Raw genomic sequence first — 21415 nt, forward strand, 5'->3', positions numbered from 1 at the left:
GGAAGGCTCATCCACAGTACCCCAAGTATGTGTGCGCATTATGCCAGTTTCGCCTGTTCCCTTAAATTTGCAGCTAAACGCGTGCTAAAGACCCGGAAAGAGTCACGTGTTTCCAGGCATGCCGGGCCGTGGCTTGCCAAGTCGGATATGTCATACTGGTGATAATAGGGGCGCCGAAACTTTGCTCTCTCTATAGTTTGGCGTGCCAGCCATTACCCGCAGTAGTGAGGCAATCACCTGTAGCCGGATCACTTGCATATATACACATGCGATCGGCGAGCGAGCTGTTTTCAGTTTGACGTAGGGGCAAGCTCAGTGGACCCTGTGCAGTCAAACCGAGCTTTAGGCCGGCATGATTCCGGCCTGCCAAAGTAGCATGAGCTGCATTATGATGCAGCGGCTCTGGCATGAGACAAGGTCTGTTCTAGTCCAGCGCCGTCTACACCAAAGCAAGCCGAACGCCGCTGGTCACACTGGCTGCATAGTGACGCAGAACTGTAGAGCGATTGAAATAATGTCGCCGTTTCACCCAAAAGGCAAGCATCGATTGCGACAGCAAACTAGTGGAGAGCTATACGAAGTAAGGATAGTAGTCTTATTATTGGCTGCATAATCTTGTAAACATAGGCATACTAACTAAATTAACAAGCATGGTGTCTCGCGTGCACAAGCAAACATGATTGCATCTCACTGGTTACCGCGGAAACGCGCTGTAAAAACGCTGTAGTAAGCGCGGCACTAGCAGCGAGCGAATTGACCTTCGTCCTCCCGCTCGCATCAGCTGGGACTAAGTTTCGAAAACACAGCGCATGGAGGAAGGACTCAGTCCCGCCGCACATAGGTGTCAAGATACAGCCGCCGGGGCAGTAGCGCTCGGCGTAGAACGCGGCCTTCCCCCTCGCTACTCTTCCCCCAAAGTTTTGCTACCTGGCAGGCCTGCGCGGTCGCTCGGGTGGCGGGGAATAAAGCAGTTCCCGCCCTACCCTCTCTCCGGAGCGTTGTGCACGAGAGGAAGACGGGCGCTTCCTCGCCGCTTCGTTCGCTTGCGTGCGGGAGGCTGAGCCGCGATCGCCGGCTCACCTTCGCACGCTTTCACTGGCACATAGAGCATATATAGGGCGTGCGGCAACGATTTTATCCACCGTGGATTCCATACGAAACCTCACGGCGACGACGGCGGCGACGGCAGAAAAGCGACTGGAGTGTCCATATAATTGCCATCGCAATAAATTTTATTCAACACAGGCTTCCGCTATTACCGCTGCTAATATACTGCAGAGCATCGATATTTGGCCAGCTTGCATCACTGAGGTGCGCAGGACCCCTGCGCGAACGTAAAAAGATGTTTATAGACGTACCGTAGTGTGGTCACAAAAATTAATAGTAAGCTGACTTGTACAAGAGTAAAATGAAGGATAGTGCATTGTTACACTTCGTGTGACCTTATTTCAGGATTGGCGGGTATCATACACGAAACGACATTGCATATTAAAGTTTATCAGAGTGTTGCCAAGTGAACGACGTACCCAGTTCGAGGGAAGAGTCCACGAATGAGAGACAGCAACAACCAGCATCACAAATGGCAGCGAGCTGGAAACAAGCGCGGCTCCTTTGGGAAAGGGTGACTTTTTATAGCAAAGCTGTATACGACTAGGATCCCGGAATCTTCTTCGTCTCCGTCGACAGAAAACTCAATCAATCACGGCGGAAGGCGCGCGCGGCGTGCTACGCTGGGTTCCTTGCAGCACCGCCATACGGAGCTCCCCTCCGCGCATCCGTGGCAGCAGCGGCGCCGGCTGTGTGTGGGATATAAAAAAAAAAAAAAAACAGGAAGCGCGCCTTCGCGCGTAGCGTTCGCTGCAATCGTTTCCCGGTGAAGTTTACGGTTTGATAAGCTGCAGTTGCAGGGAAGCGGCAACAGTAGGATACGAACCAGGGAGTCACGTCAATACACTTCATATGTAAAAGAAGAACCTGCCTCGCAACTGATTTCATTTGTGTTGTAATAGCGCAAAGGAAAGGCCACGCATGGTTAGCACTCCCGAACAGCAGCGTGAACACGATGAGCGTTGACGGGAGCAGCAACGTCATTATTCACAACGGCGTCGTGCTCAGGCTCAGCGGGACCCATTTCAAGGCTACGTCTCATTGATCTATTGGATCAGGTGATACCACAGCTCCGCTGGACAAGCACCTTCACAGCGTGGATTGGAGCCCTTTCTTTTTTTTTTTTTTGTTTACTAGAAAACCTGCAAGCAAGAAATCTGACATATACCAATGAACCCGAATCCAGGGGTCAAGCTGCCCGTCATAAAATTGGGGCCACACGTGTTATGTCTGCAATGTTCGAGACACGCCGCGGTACCTCAGTGGTTGGACCGTTGCGCTGCTCAGCACGAGACCGTGGGTTCAATTCGCGGCCGCGGTGGGCGTATTTCGGCGATGGCGGGTTGTTGAGTAGACGTGTACGTTGTTTAGGCGTGCATTAAGGAACCCTTAGATTGTCGAAATTAACCCGAAGGCGATTACTAGGGTGTCCTTCATAGCACATGAGTCTCTTTATGAACTTAAATCGCGAATTTGTATTGACATGGAATGTTCAGAGGTTTTACAATGTGCAGAACTATTGCTCTTAGTTCGATTGAAATTACCATGCTTCCATATTTCGTGGTCTGTTAAAACCGCCGCAGAAATCAGCAGGGAAAATTATAAACTTACACGTGCTTGTTGTAGAGCCGATGCTTTCGTTGCGGAAATGGTCGAGTGGTTTGAACTAGGAAACTTAAGCTTATCGTTAACTTCAACATGAGTTTGCATACGCGATTCGAGTACAAGGAAACTGTTTTATTCTCTGTGACAACGCTTCAGTCAGTGATATCCAGTTCATGTCATTGTATGCATATTTGCGCGAAACCTGAACAAAAAATATCTGAGGGTGCTTTGCGTGACTCTAGATTGAAAAAAGTCCGCTTTAAGATATTTTATCCGAATTTTTGATTCCGTGCTACATAAAACGCATTCATGTTGCACTTGCGTCTGCGTGTCAGGGGTGCTGCGGCATATCCGGTTGAGTGAAGACCACGGTTGTCAATATGGCAAGCCTGGCGCACCTGGAACTTGAAGTTGAATAGCTGTTTGTAGATGCTAGGCGCTAGATGCTAGATGCTAGGTGCTAGCAGCACCTAGCAGTGTCTCCTGTGAGTTGAATAGCAGTCAGGTAGGATGCTGAGCATCACCAGCGTTCACTGTTTGACATCTTCATTGAAATGTTTTTCACTCGCCCACATGTGCGCAGAACCTGAGACACTGGTCGAAGGATCCGGTCATCCTGTTCCTAGGACTCGAACTCTATCACCAGCGAAGCTACTCAGACGTGTACATCACTGGACTTGTGGCTGAAGCAGCCGCGTAAGCTGAGTAACCTCATAGTCTAAAGTTCATTATGCAGTTACGATATTCTCACGGGCAGCCGTTCATCCCACACTTCCAAACAGATGGCACGCTGCTTTTTAATCTGAGTGTGCCGAAAGGTGGCGATTTTCAGCTATACTTTGGTTTTGATCCATAGTTCGCTGAGTTATTATGAACGCCGAATGCGAATATCTAATTTTAGGTTATCACCGCTGTGCCTTCTGGTAAAGACTCGGATGTGTTTTTCATACCGAAATAATCTTAGTGTAAATTGAGTAACTTAGCAGTGCCTGTTCAACACTACGTTATGGATCATTTTAATAGTCTCACGAAGCTTGAGTATTGGGCTTAAAGCAACAGGTAATCGTATAGTTTCAAAATTACCTGTGTCTTGTGAACCGTGCCAAATTCTTGCCATGCTGACAGATGGCATTTCACAATATTCATTATTCATTAGTACGTCATCTTTCGTCTATCTTACTATACAGAAGTATGAAATTGAAACTCCTCTTGTAATCATGCAGCCGATTAATTTCGCCAGCTTGATGGTCAGTAGGAAGTAACTGTATAGGTCGCTGAGGGTACTACTTCGGCGCACTATACTCATTGATTAATTTCTCTCGAGTGCCGCTCGCTTTTTGGAGCACAGTATTTTTAATTAACATTTTGAAAGGAAAACATACAGGTGAAAACAGGCCTTATTAGAACCTTTATACACAAATGTAATCGTAGCCGTTGTAACATGGGGAAAAGAGCGTATCTTAGAACATCGCGAATGTTATTAGTAAAACATGAATTTAAATCCTCCATACCATGAAAGCGAAAGCACACATAATACAAGCCTACTTACAGTCGAACCCATTTATGTCGAACTTGAAAGGGATCACAAAAAAGTTCGATATATAGGTAATTCGATCTATCAAATAAATTTATACAGAAATTTTCAAGCGCATTTTAGAGCTGTTCCGATGTATAAAATAATTCGTTATATGTTGGTTCGATATATCCGGGTTTGTCTGTATTTGTATTTCATGTAGCTACAGTCATATAATATTAGGTATTCTATTAGATGGAGCACAACCGTAGAAGTTGACTTCATCTGATGCTGTTTGACGGCATTGGTTCGTTCCGGGGTTGATTTTACTAGATCTCATTTACTCGGTGGTTAAGAAAAAATTGTGGGGTTTTACGTGCCAAAAACACGACCAGATTATGAGGCACGCCGTAATGGGGTACTGCGGAATAATTTGGACCAACTGGGGTTCCTTAACGTGCACCTAAATCTAAGTACACGGGTGTTTTCGCATTTATCCCCCATCTAAATGCAGCCGCCGTGGCCGGGATTTGATCCTGCGACCTTGTGCTTAGCAGCCCAAAACCACTGTATTCGGTAAGTCAAGAGCCACAAATTGCATTATTTGTTTAATACAGCACTTCCGTTTTGTTCCACAGATCCATGGACTTCCTTATTCTCCGCACCCACATAACCACACCACCGAGCCTGGCGTCGAATCATTGCCGAGTGGAGCTCATCAGCAGCTGGACGAAAGATGCCCTGAACAACAAGCTGCTCTTGAGTGTGGTGCGTGCTGCTTGGTATAGCTAATTGCTTTTACATCTACACGGATGCCTCTTTCGTGGCTCCTCGAGGTTCCTGCAGGCTGTATGGTATCCTCCATCCCCACCTTCCAGTACCTGAAACCCACACGAGTGGGCCGTACCTACACCCTCCGGATGCACTCTCTCTAGAGGTCCTTGCCATTGCCCATGCCCTACAATCATTTCCCTCCCTTCCCTCTCTCCCAGAGTATACGATGTACTCCGATTCCCAAGCCGCCATCCACCAAATACAGAACCGCACCCTACCTCATTCACTCTAACAGGAGGAGGTCGAACGAGCGGGCTCTGCACTGCAATCTTCCACCATTTTCCTCCTCTGGGTCTCTGGGCATTCAGGGATTGACGGCAATGAACTGGCCCATCAGCTTTTACACATTTAACCGGGCACCGTTGATTCCCTGGGCCAAGCCCTCGGAGGACTGTGAGAGACTCCCTGCACCGCACCATCAAAGAAATTTCTACAAGGGCCTCTACCCTCCCCCTCATCTATCCCTCACTGTTACGGAGGCTCGCCTTCTGCGGCACATCCAAATGAATGCACTGGTTACTCCCTCCCGTCTGTTTCTCTATCGCTATCGATCCGACCCCAGCTGTCGCAACTGCCGCCATACATATGCAGACCTATCGCATTGCCTATTCTACTGACCGGCTGCTCAGCAATCGGACTCCTATCCTCGCCCGTTCCATTTCCATCATCACCTGGCTCGACTGGCTTGGCGATGAAATGGAAGAACAGCGTAGACTTGCCGCACAGGCGGTCTATATTCTTGGCCTGTAATTGTTTTTCGCTGAATAAATGTCTTGTACTACTACTACTGCTATTACCAAATATATACGGAATATGTTTAATAACTACAAATTTGGGTGGCAGCTGTACATTCTCAGGCATTAAGAAAGGACTTTTCACCTATAGTAAAATTAATTATATCACAAAAACTGTGAGCTGCAAGACGTTCAAGATACCCATCGATGCAAAGCAGCCGTAAGATAATAACTGCTTTATCAAAATATTTTTTCTAATAGATGAAATCTTCATCTTCTACGTCAACTGGTTAGGCACACTGCAAGATAAAAAGCTATCCATGATTTTATATCATACCTAATTGTCAGCAGAACATCGCGTAAGAGAAGTGACGCAAAATGAATGAAACAAGAACCACAAACAATGGAAAGGACCGCAATTTTGGCTTACATTTGGCACTCTGCGCTACTCGCGTTTAGGATGGAAAGCGAATAGTTCCTTACTACGCTAAGAAACATGTTTCACAAGTTCAGTTAGGAAAGTTCTATACATCATTTCAAAATACTCTATTCGGAACTGTGCAAGACTGCATCTCTAGGGGAGGCGACGTTTAGCTGCGGCACCAAATGCGTATTTATCTAAATAAAACGCTGCGAGGAGATGAGGTGGTAAAGACTTCCGACGCTGCTTGACGAGTGTCGCGTTCTGATCTCGTAGTAAACCTCGGAGCCGCCGCCAGAGGCACCGCCAACAGTCACCAACCCGCGCGCGTTCGGTGCGAACGCGGGCAAGACGCCGATGGCATTGACAAGTTCTGCGCGTTGCTGGTTCTGCTAGATGTTCAAGTTTATACAGCAGATAAAATAACTACTGTCCTTACTCCGTATAGCTGTCTACTAATTTGATATCGCAATTGACTGCTTCGCCTTTCGGCTGAAACTGTGACATTATTATTTGATAGATCGAATGCCGTTATAACTCGGTTCATGTACAGCGGAATAGATTGTAAACTCGAAACAAAGAAAAGGGGTTGTCTGGTGCGCCATGAGAATGGGCGTAAAAAAAGCAGCACGTCACCAGATGCACATAATAGATTGTAATGTCGTTGAAGGTGATAGGTGCAATACTACAACACCGTACATCAATTCAAAGGAATACCAGCATGGTGAGATTGCGCAAAATATAAATTATTTTGCCTAGATCGAGAAAGTAAATATGTAGGTTGTTTAACTCTAGACATTCCTGTTTATTTTCGACCTGAAACCATTGTGCACAAGTAATTTCTTCTATGTGTTTGCTCAGAAACATATGCTCCAATATATCTGCACATCAACGGCGCTTCTCCTGCACCAGAATCATCCAGACGAGTCTCCTCTCGCGCTAGTCTTTGTCCCCGTACACTGAATAAACTTGTTGTTTCTTAGAATATTGAAACGAATTGAATATTTTACAATTTAGAATAGTGAATTCTCGAATCGGATACGCTTCAAATGGCAAGGACTTTCCAATTCTTAATAAACATTTTGAATATTGGCAAACCGGTACTTCCGTGGCACTTCGCGTGTTCCTTAAAAAAACTTCATGCTCGTTAGCCTCAATATTTTAGCCCCATTTGCTATGTGCTTATGTGACGTACTGGGAAACTCTTACCTTTTTTTTCCCTTGCAAGGGCAACGGTAACCTGTTATCTATAGTGACGGATTGTGTCCTAAATCAAATATTATTTTATTTAACTCCACCTCCTATGTCTTCATATATTCCTGGCATTATACTCAGATTTAAACAAAAAGTCGCAGTTTTGCCCAAAAGGCGAACCATCGATTGCAAATACATATTTGTAGAGAGCTATGCGAAGCAAGGATTGTACTTTAATGGGACGTATGAAGTTGTAAACATTCGCTTACTAACTAAATAGACAAGCACGGTGTCACGTGCGCACAGGTAAACATGAACACATCTCGATCGATGATCGTGGAAACGCGCTGTGAAAACGCCGGAGTGAGAAAGCGTGCCAGCAACAGCGGGCAAATTGACCTTCGCGCTGTCTCTCATCTCGCTTCAACGCGAACATCAAAAGCACAGCGCATACGAAGCTAGCGGCAATCGGTGCATGCACTTTGTCCCCATCGCAGATCGCTTTGAAGATGAGGCCCGCGCGGGCGCGCACTTCGCCCACATTGCAGATCGCTTTAAAGATACGGCGCCCGCGCGGCTGAGCTGTGAGCAGCAGCCCACCGAGCATAACGCACCCCCCCTCATGCTCCCTCTCCGTCGCATCGCCCCTGTACATCGCGCGCGAACAAAGACCGCGCGCTTCAGGCCTGCCTTTCTCTCTCGCGTGCTCTACATTGAGCCGCGATTGCCGGCTAACCCTCGTAAGCTTTCACTCGAACACACAGCGTACGGCGCGCGGTGACGTTTTTATCGCCGTTTGACTTTATACGGAACCTCACAGCGACGGGGACGACGGTGACGCCGACGGCAGAAATGCGCTTCGAGTGTTTATATAATTGCTATCGCAATAAAAAGAACTTTTTATGCCGCTCAGTTTGTAACCCGTGAAGGCCCCTCGGTCCCGTATTGCATGTTTCTGCATGCCTACGTCATTGCCCACTCAAGCTGCATTAAGGCTGTCGGAAAACAGAAACCCTGCAGGAAAACATTTCAAGACGTGACATTTTTCTGTAGCTTTAACTTCTTGGAGCTCTAAAAAAATGTCTAACCAGTGCATCTCTGGAGGAAAATGTTATTTCAGCAGCCAGCATTTTAATAAGCAGCAAGTTTAACGTTAACGAACCGCAGAATTTTTTCACTATGGAAATTTTCAATGCCTACTGTGTATTTTCAAGATATGAAAGTTCGTTAACCGATAATTGTTTCACATGTAAAACAATTAGTTGAAAGTGTCGTACTTGATGACCGTGTTTTCAGATATGGAGTTCGCGCTCAACGTGTGCAAGAGCCAAACAATGCCTGCAAAAGTGCAGGACAGTGTATTTGAGCACAGCCAAGCAGCGTAGCTCGCACAGGCCAGGTCAGAATTTGGAAGTATTATTTGTATTTCCGAATCTCAGAAAATTCTCTGGTTTTAGTGCTTCTCCGCCCGCGTTTGTAGAAGTGGTTTGACTATTACTTTGTGTTAGAGACTGTCTACTTATAGGCGGATGCAAATGAACAGTGGGTAACGTTTTGCTCGGCGAAACAAACTTTAATTGTGCAGGGAGAAGCTGCACGTGTCCTGAATTCGTCGAGGCTCGAACGTGACGTGACTGTGCCTCTGCTGCTGTCGCACTCGCTCGCCGTGGTCGAATATGAGGTGGATAAAGACTCCCAGGCACAGCAACCCCGACTCCTAAGTCTCAAATGCAGCAAACATTCCCTTCAGCCATTCCACACGGTATGGGATTGCAAGCTCTTTACTAGGCATATCTGTGCTGCTAGAATACTTCACATCTGAAACATTTCCCTAATATGTTTTTTTTTCAATATGACGTGTGGCGTAGATGGTAGACAATCTATTCATCAATCCAATTTACACACAAATTATCTCGATCAAATATCGAAATCCTCCTGTGCAAATACTGTACTCAACCTCAACTTCTTTTTGACGTCAGCCGAGTTTTCCTAGGCCATTGGGTTACAAACTTTTGACGAGAAGACGCAAGAGGAAATGACTATTAGCCACAAACTTGATTAGATTGCTTGCGCCGTCATCGCTCACATTATTATGTTTGGAACACTATCATGTTAGCTGCTGATTCGTATAATATTATTCTTGACATGATATTGAAAATCATTCACAAACCGTCTTTCGTGCTGCTATAAGAAATACCTGTACATAAATACACTCTCAGGAATAGCTCGTGGCAATATCTACAGAAGCACGCGTATACCGCATATACTTTTCTTAGGTATACGCGGGAGCACTGAATTACATGTAAGAAGACTCTTTGTGCCCTTCATCAATCAAGCGCAATGACTAAATCAGCGCGAGGTTCTTGCGTGCGAAATATGTTAATTTCGAAACACTCAAAGAGTGTCAGTGCGTTGACAGCGCAGATGCCCACTGCCACTTTCTATTTGTGGATTTGTTTGGTGGTCGCGCTTGGCACAGTGTGGTATATTACGCGGATTGCAGAGAGACACTTTAGCGCTTGTGGTAAGAGGAATGTTGGGACTAGAACAATATGCACCGTATAAGTGAATGTGGCCGTCAGCTCCTTGGCATGAGGTCGCGGGTATGATTTTCGGTCGCAGAGGCCGCATGCTCATGGGGACGCATCGGGAAAAGAGCCACGTGGTCACAACGTTATAACGGATCCTACGACTACTGCGTCTGTTATAGTGCGTCTGTTGCTTTGGCATGTTAAACCAACATAATTACATATTTAGTTTTGGTGCGAGAATAAAAGTTGCGTGTGGCTGAATACAGAACGATATAAGGCAGCTTCAGAGACTATTCAAGACTGCAGTTGAAAAGTGACAGGGAGGAAAACACCTGCAGCGGTGACAACGCGTACGTTATGGAATCTCGAAGAACATTCAGAAGCTCACATTTCGCTTAGCGGCAGTTGACCACAGAGAATAATATATGGGGTCACCTGGTGGGAAGATAGAAAGCTCGTTCAGCACGTTTCTCTAGTTTTGGAGCATTCAAGGAAGGAATGCTTTCCGGCTGCTACAATGGTAATTATTAATTGGGGAACTACACACATTTTAAAGCTAACTTATTTTCTTGATAACTTAAGGAGAGAAGTACTATGGGACTTAGGGCGCGTCCCAACCTTCCCACATCGCAACCGTTATTCAGCCATCATCCATGTGGCTTTCCTGCCATTTTGCCTCTGCGATCTTTCAATGCGAAATTGCGGGCCCCGCTCATAAAGGGCTACACGTTCACTCGTCTACTAAACCGATGGTGTGTGCAGCACTGACTGCAGGCTGCAGCAGGGGAAGGCGTCTTGTTGATGCAGTCGGACTCGATAGACGCCCCTTTAGGGAAAGAAAGAAAGAAAGGTGGTTTAGAACGCGTAAGAGGACAAGCGTTTACAGTGAAACATTAAAATAATTTTGCTGTTTGCTTTTGTGCTTTTGTCACTTTATTGCTATGCACTAATCACACCAGTGCTACTTTCTGGTCCCTCATAAGCAGTTATTGCTGTTCCTGACAATATTCGAGTTGAAGTAAATGCTAAAGTACAAGGTGATCATTTTGAAGTTTTATGGAATTTTTAAAAATCGCCTATGGCAGATAGTCTTATTCTTGTCCTTGAGCTGGAATATTCTAACCGGCGGACATTATAGACTGAGAAATGGAAACACATAATTACCTTATTAACATAAATTTCCTAAATAGCTTCTAATTATTACTTTTGGGACATGTTGTAATTTGCTAGTTGCAGCCGGTGAGTTTGCAAGACATATCCTCTTAAAGTTAATTTCCAGGACACCAGTTCCGAAATAATAACTACCAAAATGTGTGACGAAATACTTAAGCGTTCCAGTTACCTTAGTGCTTCAATGAATAAAAGAGCGCTTTGCTGAAGATTAAGTGGTACAACAGCCTAGTTTTTACGCCGAGTTTGATGACGCTTATCTCCAACTGGTGTCATTCTGAAAATTCATTCCAAATGAATATTCCTTGCAAACTCATCCGCTACAATTTGAAAATTGTAATATGAGCCTAATCTACTTAATTAAGAAGCAAATCAGGGAATTATCGCTAATTGGTTCAGTATGCGTTTAGATTTCTCTCGCAAGTAATGTCCGCCACTGTGAATAATCCAGCTGAAGGACTACAATTATGTTATCTGCCACAGGCAATTTAAAAAAAATTCGTCAATCATCATCAATCAATTCAATCATCACCCAGTATATCGAAAGTGCGAGATGAGATGCGATAATATTCAACGTTTAAACAGCGCTATCTTCAATTGGACTAAGTAGTGGTTGCTTTGATCATTTTTTACACATGATGATAGTAGTCTAACTTGGGATTTGGTATAAACAAGGACTCTTGCGAATACCGCATTGCTGGTAGCAGAAACTTATTAGGATGGCGTCCTTGTGATCCACTTAGCAAGCGACGTCAGATGCCATGTCGGGAACGCCAAGTTTAGTATGCAAAGTATGTTTCAATGGAAATTTCTCTTTGTTGCTCAAACACATCCAACAAAATAAGTAGAAGTATGTAGAGGTAATCTTCCAGTCTACGTATACCTAATTTTTATTTTGTCTCCCTCAATAACTTTTGCACACCTCGGTTGATTCAAGTGCTGCTTGGAGAAAGTACACGGCCGAAGCTAAAGCGTCTGATGCACTGAGGGTTGCTTGGGAATTTATTTGCTCTCTTGCCTTCTTTGCCTTCTTGTTTCCGCAATAATTTGTGTCTGCTGATTTCAATATGCACTGCTTATCGCACATGGTATGATATTGTCAGGTTGTAGTTACGGTGAAGGAGGACAGTTTCAGAACTGTGATTTGCAAGTTTAATTCTTTATTGGGCTCACTCGTGCCAAGCAGAACAAGTAATACACAACCACAAAAATAGCGGTGGCGAACGCGCCTGTGGCGCGGTGTTCCTTTGGTGTTGCGCTGATAAGCCCGAAGTTGCGGGATCGAATCCCGTTCTCGGCGGCCGCATCTCGATGGGGGCGAAATGAAAATACACACGTGTACCGCACATTGGGTGCACGCTAAAGAACCTCTGGCGGTCAAAATTAACCCGGAGTACCCCACTACGGCGTCCCTCATAATCAAATCCTGGTTTTGGCGCGTAAAACCGCAGAATTTAATTGTATTAACGATAGCGGCGAGCAAAAGTCGGCGATGAGCGAAAACCTCGCCTGCGGGTAAAGCACGTCAGCTTTCATACATGACTGATCGAAGGTTCCTGCGTGCCTTCCGGAAGGTACTACAAAATTCGTCTCGCGAATATATGCTAATTACACAAAGTTTAACGAAAACATACATGACAGCTGGGATCAACGATAACATTCGAGTACGTTCCATATAATACCGGCGCGTCTTGCGCTAAGCGATATCATTAAATTATTAGCGGGTGAAATGGAGTCCCCGGGTAAAAGGATAAATAAGTACACGTGTCAGTTTATTGCGTACAAAACAGTGCATTTGTGCCATGTATCGACGGCAATCTTTATAGTGTGCCTGATATCGTCTAAAACACGGTAGTTGTCATATTATGTCACAACATATCATGAGCGATATGACTTCATATGTTCTACGTGACATATAAGAAGTGATGCTCTAAAGAATTTCATATTACAGTGTGGACAGGGAATTTGATGATTTAAAGATTCCATTAGCATTTCCAACAAACTCATGGCATTTCATCTGAAAATGGCAAGGTTGTATCGCGTGGTTAGTGCCGCGGAGGCACGGGCACGCCGACACGTACATACCGCTTGCTCAGACGAAAAAGGGGCTCCCTCCTTTTTTGGGCCCAAACATATATACACACACACAGGTTACAGCGGGCGCCACACTTAGGTGGCAGCCCAACAAAAGGGACTGAACTGTGGAGACCTCTACATCTCCCTTGAAGCCTTGAAGGTGAGACGGGAGGGACTCGGGAAGCCAAACGCGTCACAAGTTCAAACGGCACTGCGGAACAACATGCCGGTTCGTGTCGCACCATCACTGCGGTCCCTAACAGCAGGGGACTGTTGCACAGACTGTCCAAGGGGGATCATTGATTCCGCGACGTTCGCAGGCCGAGGCTCCTGATGGGGAACTTGCTGCAGGGGTGGTGGTTCCTCTCCGGAGGGCGTAGGCACAAAAGGCTCTAGGTGACAATGGTTGCGCTGTAGGGTGCCACCTCGCTCCGTTTCAACCACATATCTTCTTGGTCTTTGGCCCGGACTGAGGACCGTGGCTTGCACTTGATCAGGTCGCACCCAGACACGCTGATCTGTTTGGAGTGGCGGTAGGTCTCGAGCTCCATGATGCGTATTGTAGTTGTCGGCCTGCTTCCGCTTGTAAGCCACATCCTTGGCGACGACATCTTTCCTTTTGCGGCCAGTTGGGCCGTAGCTGGGAGTCTTGCTTTGGGACTCTGGTTCTGAGTTGACGTCCCATCGGCAGCTGGGCTAGACTAAAACCGTCGACTCCTGGGGTATCCCCATAGCTGAGTAGGGCCAGATGAGGGTCCTTTGACTCGCGAAACAGGTCCTTGATTGTACGCACCATTCTCTCCACCTCTCCGTTCGAATCAGCGTAGTGTGGACTGCTGGTCACATGGTTAAAGCCGTACGGCGCTGCAAACGCCGCAATATCTTGCGACGAAAACGGTTTGACCGTTGTCCGACCTGACTTCTTGTGGGATTCCATGGCGGGAAAAGATGGTTTTGAGAGCGTCGATGACTGCTTCAGCTGTCGTACTACCTCATGGTCACCACCTCAGGAAACCTTGAGTAATAGTCCACCACCAGGATGAACGTCTGGCCGTTGAGGTGGAACAAGTCCTTTCAGGGAAATTTTCAGGGACGTCCAGGTAGGGCTGTGGAGACCAGGAGCTCTGCAAAGTTCATGCGGGTGGAAGCACACTGTTCGCAGTTGGTGATAAGAGAGGCGATGTCTGCCGAGATACCGGGCCACCAAACTGACTCCCGTGCAAGGGCTTTGGTCCTGTTGATTCCCTGGTGACCTTCGTGCAACAGCGTCAAGACCGCCGGTCGAAGGGACGATGGGATGACTATCCGGGCGCCTTTCAGCAGAACAACGTCGCGGACAGAGAGCTCTTCTACCACGGAGGCGTGCTTTGAGAGGTGCAGTGGTATCTTGGACTTTTGTTGCCAATCATGCTGGCTGTAGGAGACGAGGGCCTTGAGCTCACCATCAGACTCTTGTGCCTGCCACACGTCTTTAGGGCTGAGTGGCAAGACTTCCGACATGCAGCCAACTATCTGTGCTGCACAAAGTTTGATAGTGTCTAGGGGAGTGGGCGCTTGTGGGTGATGCGCGACAAAGCATCGGCCGTGGCTAGGAGCTTTCCTGGCACGTGCAGCATACGGAAATGGCAGCGCATTGTCTTCAGCCGTAGTCTCTGAATACGAGGCGGCAACATGTCGAGTTCCATTTTGCACAGAAGGGAAACGAGTGGCAGGTTGTCAGTCTCGACGTCGAAGGTGATGCCACGGACGAACTCGTCGAACCTTTGGATAGCCCACGTCGTTGCCAAAGCTTCGTCTGGCTGTAACGCTGCTCGGTCTCGGTCATTGACCTCGAAGCGAACGCGAATGGGCGGCGCTCTCCGTAGGGTTGAGTCTGTAGCCAAATTGCACAGAGTCAAAATGAGCTTGCGTCTGCAGACACCATAGTGGCGTACGACGGGTGGTACTTGACCATGCACTTGTCTGACGTCAAGAGTTACTTGATTTTCTCGAACGCTGCCTTTTCCTCATGCTGCCACACCCAACTCGCAGACATGTTCAGTAAGGCTTTGATGGGCGCTGTGACGTCCGAGATGTGTGGCAAGAATCTGGCAGGATGATTCACCATTCCGAGCAGTCTTCTAACGCCGGCGACGTCCGTTGGAGCTTCCATGGCTTTGATTGCTTTGACCTTGCCTGAATCTGGCCTGATACCTTGTGGTGAGACGACGCCTCCGAGGAAGGAGACCTCGGGTACCCCAAAATGACCCTTGTCCTGGTTCACTGTGATGCCTGCTTTTGCAAGGCTAGATAGCACCTGGCTCAGTCTTGTGTCATGTTCCTGGCGGGTGCGTCTAAAAACCAGAATATCATCTATTATATTGGCGACTCCTTTTCGGCCCTCCAGGGTTCTTGCCATCTGCTTTTGGAAGTACTCTGGTGCGGAGGTGATGCCAAAGGGGAGCCGGCAAAAACAGTATCGGCCATATGGGTTGATGAACGTCGTAAGCTCTTGGGAATCTGTAGAGTGCTTCACCTGGTGGAAGCATGCAGTCGCGTCCAGCTTTGAAAAAACTGTTGCATCGCCGAAGAGGCCATGTACTTGCTCGACAGTTGGTAGAATATGTTATTTCCGGAGGACGACCTTGTTCAGTTGTATCAAGTCGACGCATAGCCGGTAGGAACCATCATCTTTCCGGACAACGACGAGAACGGAGCACCATGGTGTTGGCTTGTCGACCTTGCGGATCACGCCTGCGCTCTCCGATTTGTCCAGCTCGCCGCGGACGATGTAGAGCAGTGGGATGGGGATCCTGCGAGGGACGCTTAGCGAGAAAGGTACTGCGTCAGGTTTCAACCGGGTATTGTACTCGTCCTTGAGAGCTCGGCGTGCAGCGTTGCTTTTGGAGTCAACAGTTGATCGAGAAATCGAACTACTTGGAGGTCATGGAGCGCTGGCAGTCCCAGAAGAGGCACATTGAGAGACTGGATCACGTAGAGGTGTTGACGACTTGTTTTCTCTTGCCACCGAAGTCGTGCCAGATTCGAGCCTAGCATGCGCAGTGGCTGTCCTCCCGGGCCAGTGAGCAGAGTACCGGCTTGGTCGAGTATGGCAGGCAGCGTAGGAAAGTCGCTGGGAACGGCAGATACTTCGGCTCCGGAGTCAACCTTGAACTGCGCTGTGTAGTCGTCAATGGTGACGTCAGCGAACTTTGCCGCGGCGGGCGTCCCGACGGCGTGCAGGTGAATGGAGCTGAGTTTGTTCTGCTTGTACTTCCGCGAGTGGCATACTTCGGCAACGTGGCCTTTCTTTTATTGCGATAGCAATTACATGGACACTTCAACCGGATTTCTGCCGTCGGCGTCGCCGTAGCCGTCGCCGTCGCCGTGAGGTTCCCTATAGATAAAATCTTCGCCGCGCGCCGTATGCCCGAGCGGAAGCGTGCGGGGACGCGCGCTATCACGAAGAGCGAACGCACTCAATCTCCCACGCGCAAGCAAGGAAGCGGGAAGCCAGCGCCGGAGGGAGCGGGGGGGGGGCACTTCTACTCTGCCAACAACCGCGCTCGTCACTCGACCGCACCGTCTCTTATCTCTCCCACGCGCAAGCAAGGAAGCGGGAAGCCAGCGCCGGAAGGAGCGGGGGGGGGGCGCACTTCTACTCTGCCAACAACCGCGCTCGTCGCTCGCTCGCGCCGTCGCTTATCTCCACACGGCTCTGACCTTTATGCGCCGTGCCTTCGCCGCTCAGTTTCCGTTGAAGCGATAGACCGCACGTACCTTCGCCCGTTGCTGCGGCGTATGCGCTTGCTGCGGCGTATGCGCTTGCTGCCAGCGTTTTGACAGTTGTTGTCTGCAGTCATTCAGTGTGATCTATTCATGTTTGTTTGTGCGCGCTCACACCACGCTTGTTCAATCAGTTAGTAATAGTCGGGCCACATTTTCCAACGCACGATACACATGCAATGCTGCCCGGGTCGGCAGTGCAGCGCTACAGGTGTGTCCCTTGGAACGCGCTGCCCACGGGAAGCGCTTCTCATCAACACCACCGTTTCACACGCGCCTTCTCGTGGTCATCGAGTCTCTCTTCATGTCGGTCTACTTACGCCGCAGCACACCTGCTTACTTAATCAGCTCATGTTTACTACAATTCATATTGCTACCAAAGCCGCTCACCTTACTTCGTATGACATTGCTGTGTTGCTATCGCATTCATTGCTTCGCCCTTAGGGCGAAACTGTGACATTTTTGCAGAAGTTGCAGGCGGAGCGTCGGGCCGGGCAGTCCGAACGTCGATGAGGCACGTGGCCGCAGAATTCACTTGTCGACGGCTCGCGTGAGCGCTCTGCTTGCGGCTGCGGCGAACGAGGTTTAGCTCCGGAGCGACGACGAGAGGGGAACTTGTTAGCTTTTGTGGCCTCGAGGTTGAGCTCGCGGGAGTGCTCGTTGCAGTTCTGGGGCAACGCCTTTTTCCTGTCGGCGTCTTCGGATTGACGGGCTTGTGCCCAAGCGTCCTTGAGTGTCAGTTTTGCGTTTCGGCACAGCTGGTCTGAGAGACGGGAGTCGCAGAGGCCGACGACGAACCCGTCGCGTACGAGCCTTTCCTCGACAGTAGCTGACGGATAGTTACAGCGCTTAACCATCCTGTGCAATTGTGCGTAGTACGTGTCGACGCTTTCTTCGGGTAGCTGAATACGTCTGTGGAACCGCGACGACTCGTAAAGCTCGTTTGCCGGGTGCACGAAGTGCTCAGTGAAGCGGGTGGCAACGGCTTGGTATGAGGCGAGCGACAGGGCGTCGAGCGAGAATGTCTCGAGAAGCGGGCGGGCCTCCGGGCCCATGGAGTACAGGAGGGAGCGTACCTGCATGTCTTCTGGCGCTTGTGTCTACTGAAACCGCTGCGTAGTCTTCGTAGCAGCTGAGCCATGTCACCCACGTTGGCGGGTTCGAGCAGTCGAACGGTGCATGTGGCTGGAAGTTGACGCCGTACAGTTTCGGCGGCTCGCTGGTCTCGAGAGACATCTTGGAGCCTTCCAATCGTGGTGAGGGCTAAGGCAGGGGGCGGGGGGCGTTATACGTTCACTTCTGACACAATGTCGCGTGGTTAGTGCCACGGGGGTAACGGACACGGCGAGACGGACCGACACGTACACACCGCTTGCTCAGACGAAAAAGGGGCTCCCTCCTTTTTTAGGCCCAAACATATATACGCACAAACAGGTTACAGGGGGGCGCCACACTCTGGTGGCAGCCCAACAAAAGGGACTGAACTGTGGCGACCTCTACAGTTTGATACTTTGCATTTGGAAGCTTGATACGTGGACAATTGTTCTAATACAGAGTTCGTAGGCATTCTCACAGTGGTGACAATTAGCAGCAGAAGTGGAGCTTTTTCTGTGTTGCACCGAGTGCTTCAAAGCAGTACTTGTGCGTTTTTTCTTGCACTTGGAATGATAACAGTAGTAAATGGTTGTAAGATGCCGTTTAGATGATTTTCTGATGACGGAAGACCACAGTTTTTCCGAAAATTGCAGTTTATTCGCGATTCGGAAACATGATCCGGTTGTCTCGATAGACTGGGCCTCATTTTGTCCTTCTGAAGAAGACGAAGACATTGACGACAAAAATGTGCAAAATGTTCAATGTTTTGTATTCATTGCGAAGGTTTGCCATTCAAACTCGACATACCTGAAAGGCGGACGGACGAAACCAACATTCAGCCACTACGATGACGACCCTGAGAACGGGCACTGGCGAACCTACAAGACAGCTGTGGACATGGTGAACGAAGTGAGTGTTTTTTACCTAAGAACATCCTGCTCAAATGAGGTATTTGCTAACTGTCTTATTAACTAATAGCATAAAATTGTGAGCTAATTGAACGCTAATTGAACAAGCCCGGTGAACTTCGATCCGTGACGTCATGCTACCTTGCCCGACTTAATTCCACAGAATCTAATGGAGACGCTCCCGAGTAAGCATCGGCGATTATGACGTCACCGCTTTCGTCACGCCATGCTTGGCAATGGAAATTTTGGTCCAAGTAGCATGACTTCATAAAGCAGAGCTTACAGGCCTGCAATCTAGGAGGCACTCGTTTAGCCCAATGGGCGAGACACTCGGCTTCTTAGCGTGGGGTCGTAGGATCGAAACTCACTACCGCCAACGTTATTCCTTCCGAGTTTATTTTTTGTCCATTAATTTCTGTATAGTGATTACCGAGCAGCAGTTAGAACGCAGGCGAGAGTTTGCGCGGACAAGGAACGTGCGGATAACACAGGCTTCAGAGAGCCAGAGTGACGTGACCTCGCGGCGATGTCCTCTCCCTTCGCGCAACACCTGGCGCGCTAATGGGCCAGCAGGTGTTCCATTTCGCTCGCTCTGCTGCATTGAGGCGGGCTCGTCACGTGGTAGTAGTTGAATTTAGGTGGTAGTAGATGAATAGTAGGTGAATTTAGTTGTAGTTTTCCGCTTGTCCAGGTGACCGACTCCAGCTTTGTCGTTCAATGGTCCAATTGATGCTTTCACGTGAAAACAAATTGTATGACCGTATTGCGATGGCATCCACTGAATGCTTGTGTAATATCTGCGAACATCTAAAGGTCAAGCAGTAGTGTGCACTAGATGAATACATATATAGAACTGAGAATGTCGAGGTAATCCAAATGCTAAGTTAAGCATTGCCAGCAAATAATCCTCACAGTGATGTTATGTATAGCTCATGTGTACACCTAAACGACTGCTAAAGATTACTGCGTGAAAATACAGAAAGTTTACGTCAGTGGATACTATATGCAGAGATTGTTTAACTACGAATAATATTCTTGTCTTTTTGTGCTTACGCTGAAAGGGAGAGCTTTTCTTGATCTTAACAAAACTGGTCATCAATCTTGTCAGAAGTACTGTGAACGCAATCATTTTTGTTTATTTCTTTGCAGTCCTCCGTTAAGCGTTCTCTGTAGTTTCGCTACCCCCGTAAGCAGAAGCCGACCGAACTCACGTGCGCGAACCAACTAGTCTTCATTTCCGGAAAAAAACTAACAGTGGCTCACTGGTTCAGCCAGTGCCTCAAAGATCATTGCTATACATAGCCTGGTATTGTTTATGCTTGGTATGTATCTTGGAGTGCCGGGGTCTTCTCCTTTATCTCATGTTCTACGTTGCATGACTATCGGTACTTCTCTCATCTCTCCCAACCGCCGTTGCAAAATGTTGATGCATTCATACACCCTTGAAGCCACGTAGTGATTTATTGGTCTGTTTTGTAAGTTATGGAATAAGTCAGTATTGCTCCCTGTACAGACGCTACTCAGCATAATGTATTTTCCGTTCTACGGGCCGTTCGTATGCAAAGCTTTTCTATTTTTTTTTGGAAATGGCGGTGGAAACCTTTTACCAGCAGATTTCTGCGTAATTCAGATTAATTTTCCTAGTGGTGGAACTAGGCACACTCGTTTGCCTGAGCCTTGTGGAAATATACCAGAATAATCAGCTTAGTTCAAACCCTACGTAAATGTTTCTTATGCTATTACAATATTTATATTTATTTTTCTAACCCTTTCCGTGTACTTCATACAGGATCTTTATTAGTTTCATTTACATTCTTAGTCATTGCAATTTCAGGTTTTCGAAGCTATGTCAGACCACAAAATGGGGTACCTTACGTTGCAAGTGAATTTTGCCCCACAGACGGAAAAACAAGAAAGAATTTTCCCAATTTTCTCATATGCCAGTGATATTGATGTATCGGCCGCACTAGATGGCACTTTTCCAGGATTACATGCCATGTGTGAATCGAACGAACATTCTATTGATGAAATATTCCGGTGGCTACTGCCAGCTATGCTCCTCGCTTTCCCTTTCCTGTGTATGTGTTTTCAAATCAAATAATATTAAATAATTATAATGACGAAATATGGGGGTACTTCAAGTTCCTTGTTCTGAAGTGTATCCGTGATTTTGTACCTGTGAAGCGAAAAGTGCTCCGGAAGCGCAATCCTTGGATAACAAAAGAAATAGTACGAATAGAACGGAAGCTGAGAAAGGCAAGAAAACAACTCAAGCAACGCCCAACTGTTCCCACAAGCGATCGGCTTCTTGGCTTGCGTACATCATTGGCTGATAAATTAAAGAAGCAAAAGAATACAATAAAAAAATAACACTAAAAATTTCCTTGTCACATCCCCAGGAAAGTTCTGGCAGCACTTATCGCCAAAAAAGAAAGCTGTACCCAAACTCTGTATCGGTGATA

At 47.6% G+C, this 21415-nt stretch overlaps 1 protein-coding gene across 1 annotated transcript in view; it reads left to right on the forward strand.

Annotated features, from left to right (window-relative positions):
• LOC125947702 (uncharacterized) overlaps positions 1-21415 on the forward strand; it is a 57921-nt gene that overhangs the window by 33762 nt on the left and 2744 nt on the right. The window contains exons 7-10 of the mRNA XM_049672945.1: positions 3296-3408; positions 4864-4993; positions 8994-9170; positions 18829-18954. Coding sequence (XP_049528902.1) covers positions 3296-3408; positions 4864-4993; positions 8994-9170; positions 18829-18954 — 546 coding nt within the window. The remainder of the gene's footprint in view (positions 1-3295; positions 3409-4863; positions 4994-8993; positions 9171-18828; positions 18955-21415) is intronic.

This window comes from Dermacentor silvarum, chromosome 8, assembly GCF_013339745.2.
Source record: "Dermacentor silvarum isolate Dsil-2018 chromosome 8, BIME_Dsil_1.4, whole genome shotgun sequence".
Classification (NCBI taxonomy): Eukaryota; Metazoa; Arthropoda; class Arachnida; order Ixodida; family Ixodidae; genus Dermacentor; species Dermacentor silvarum.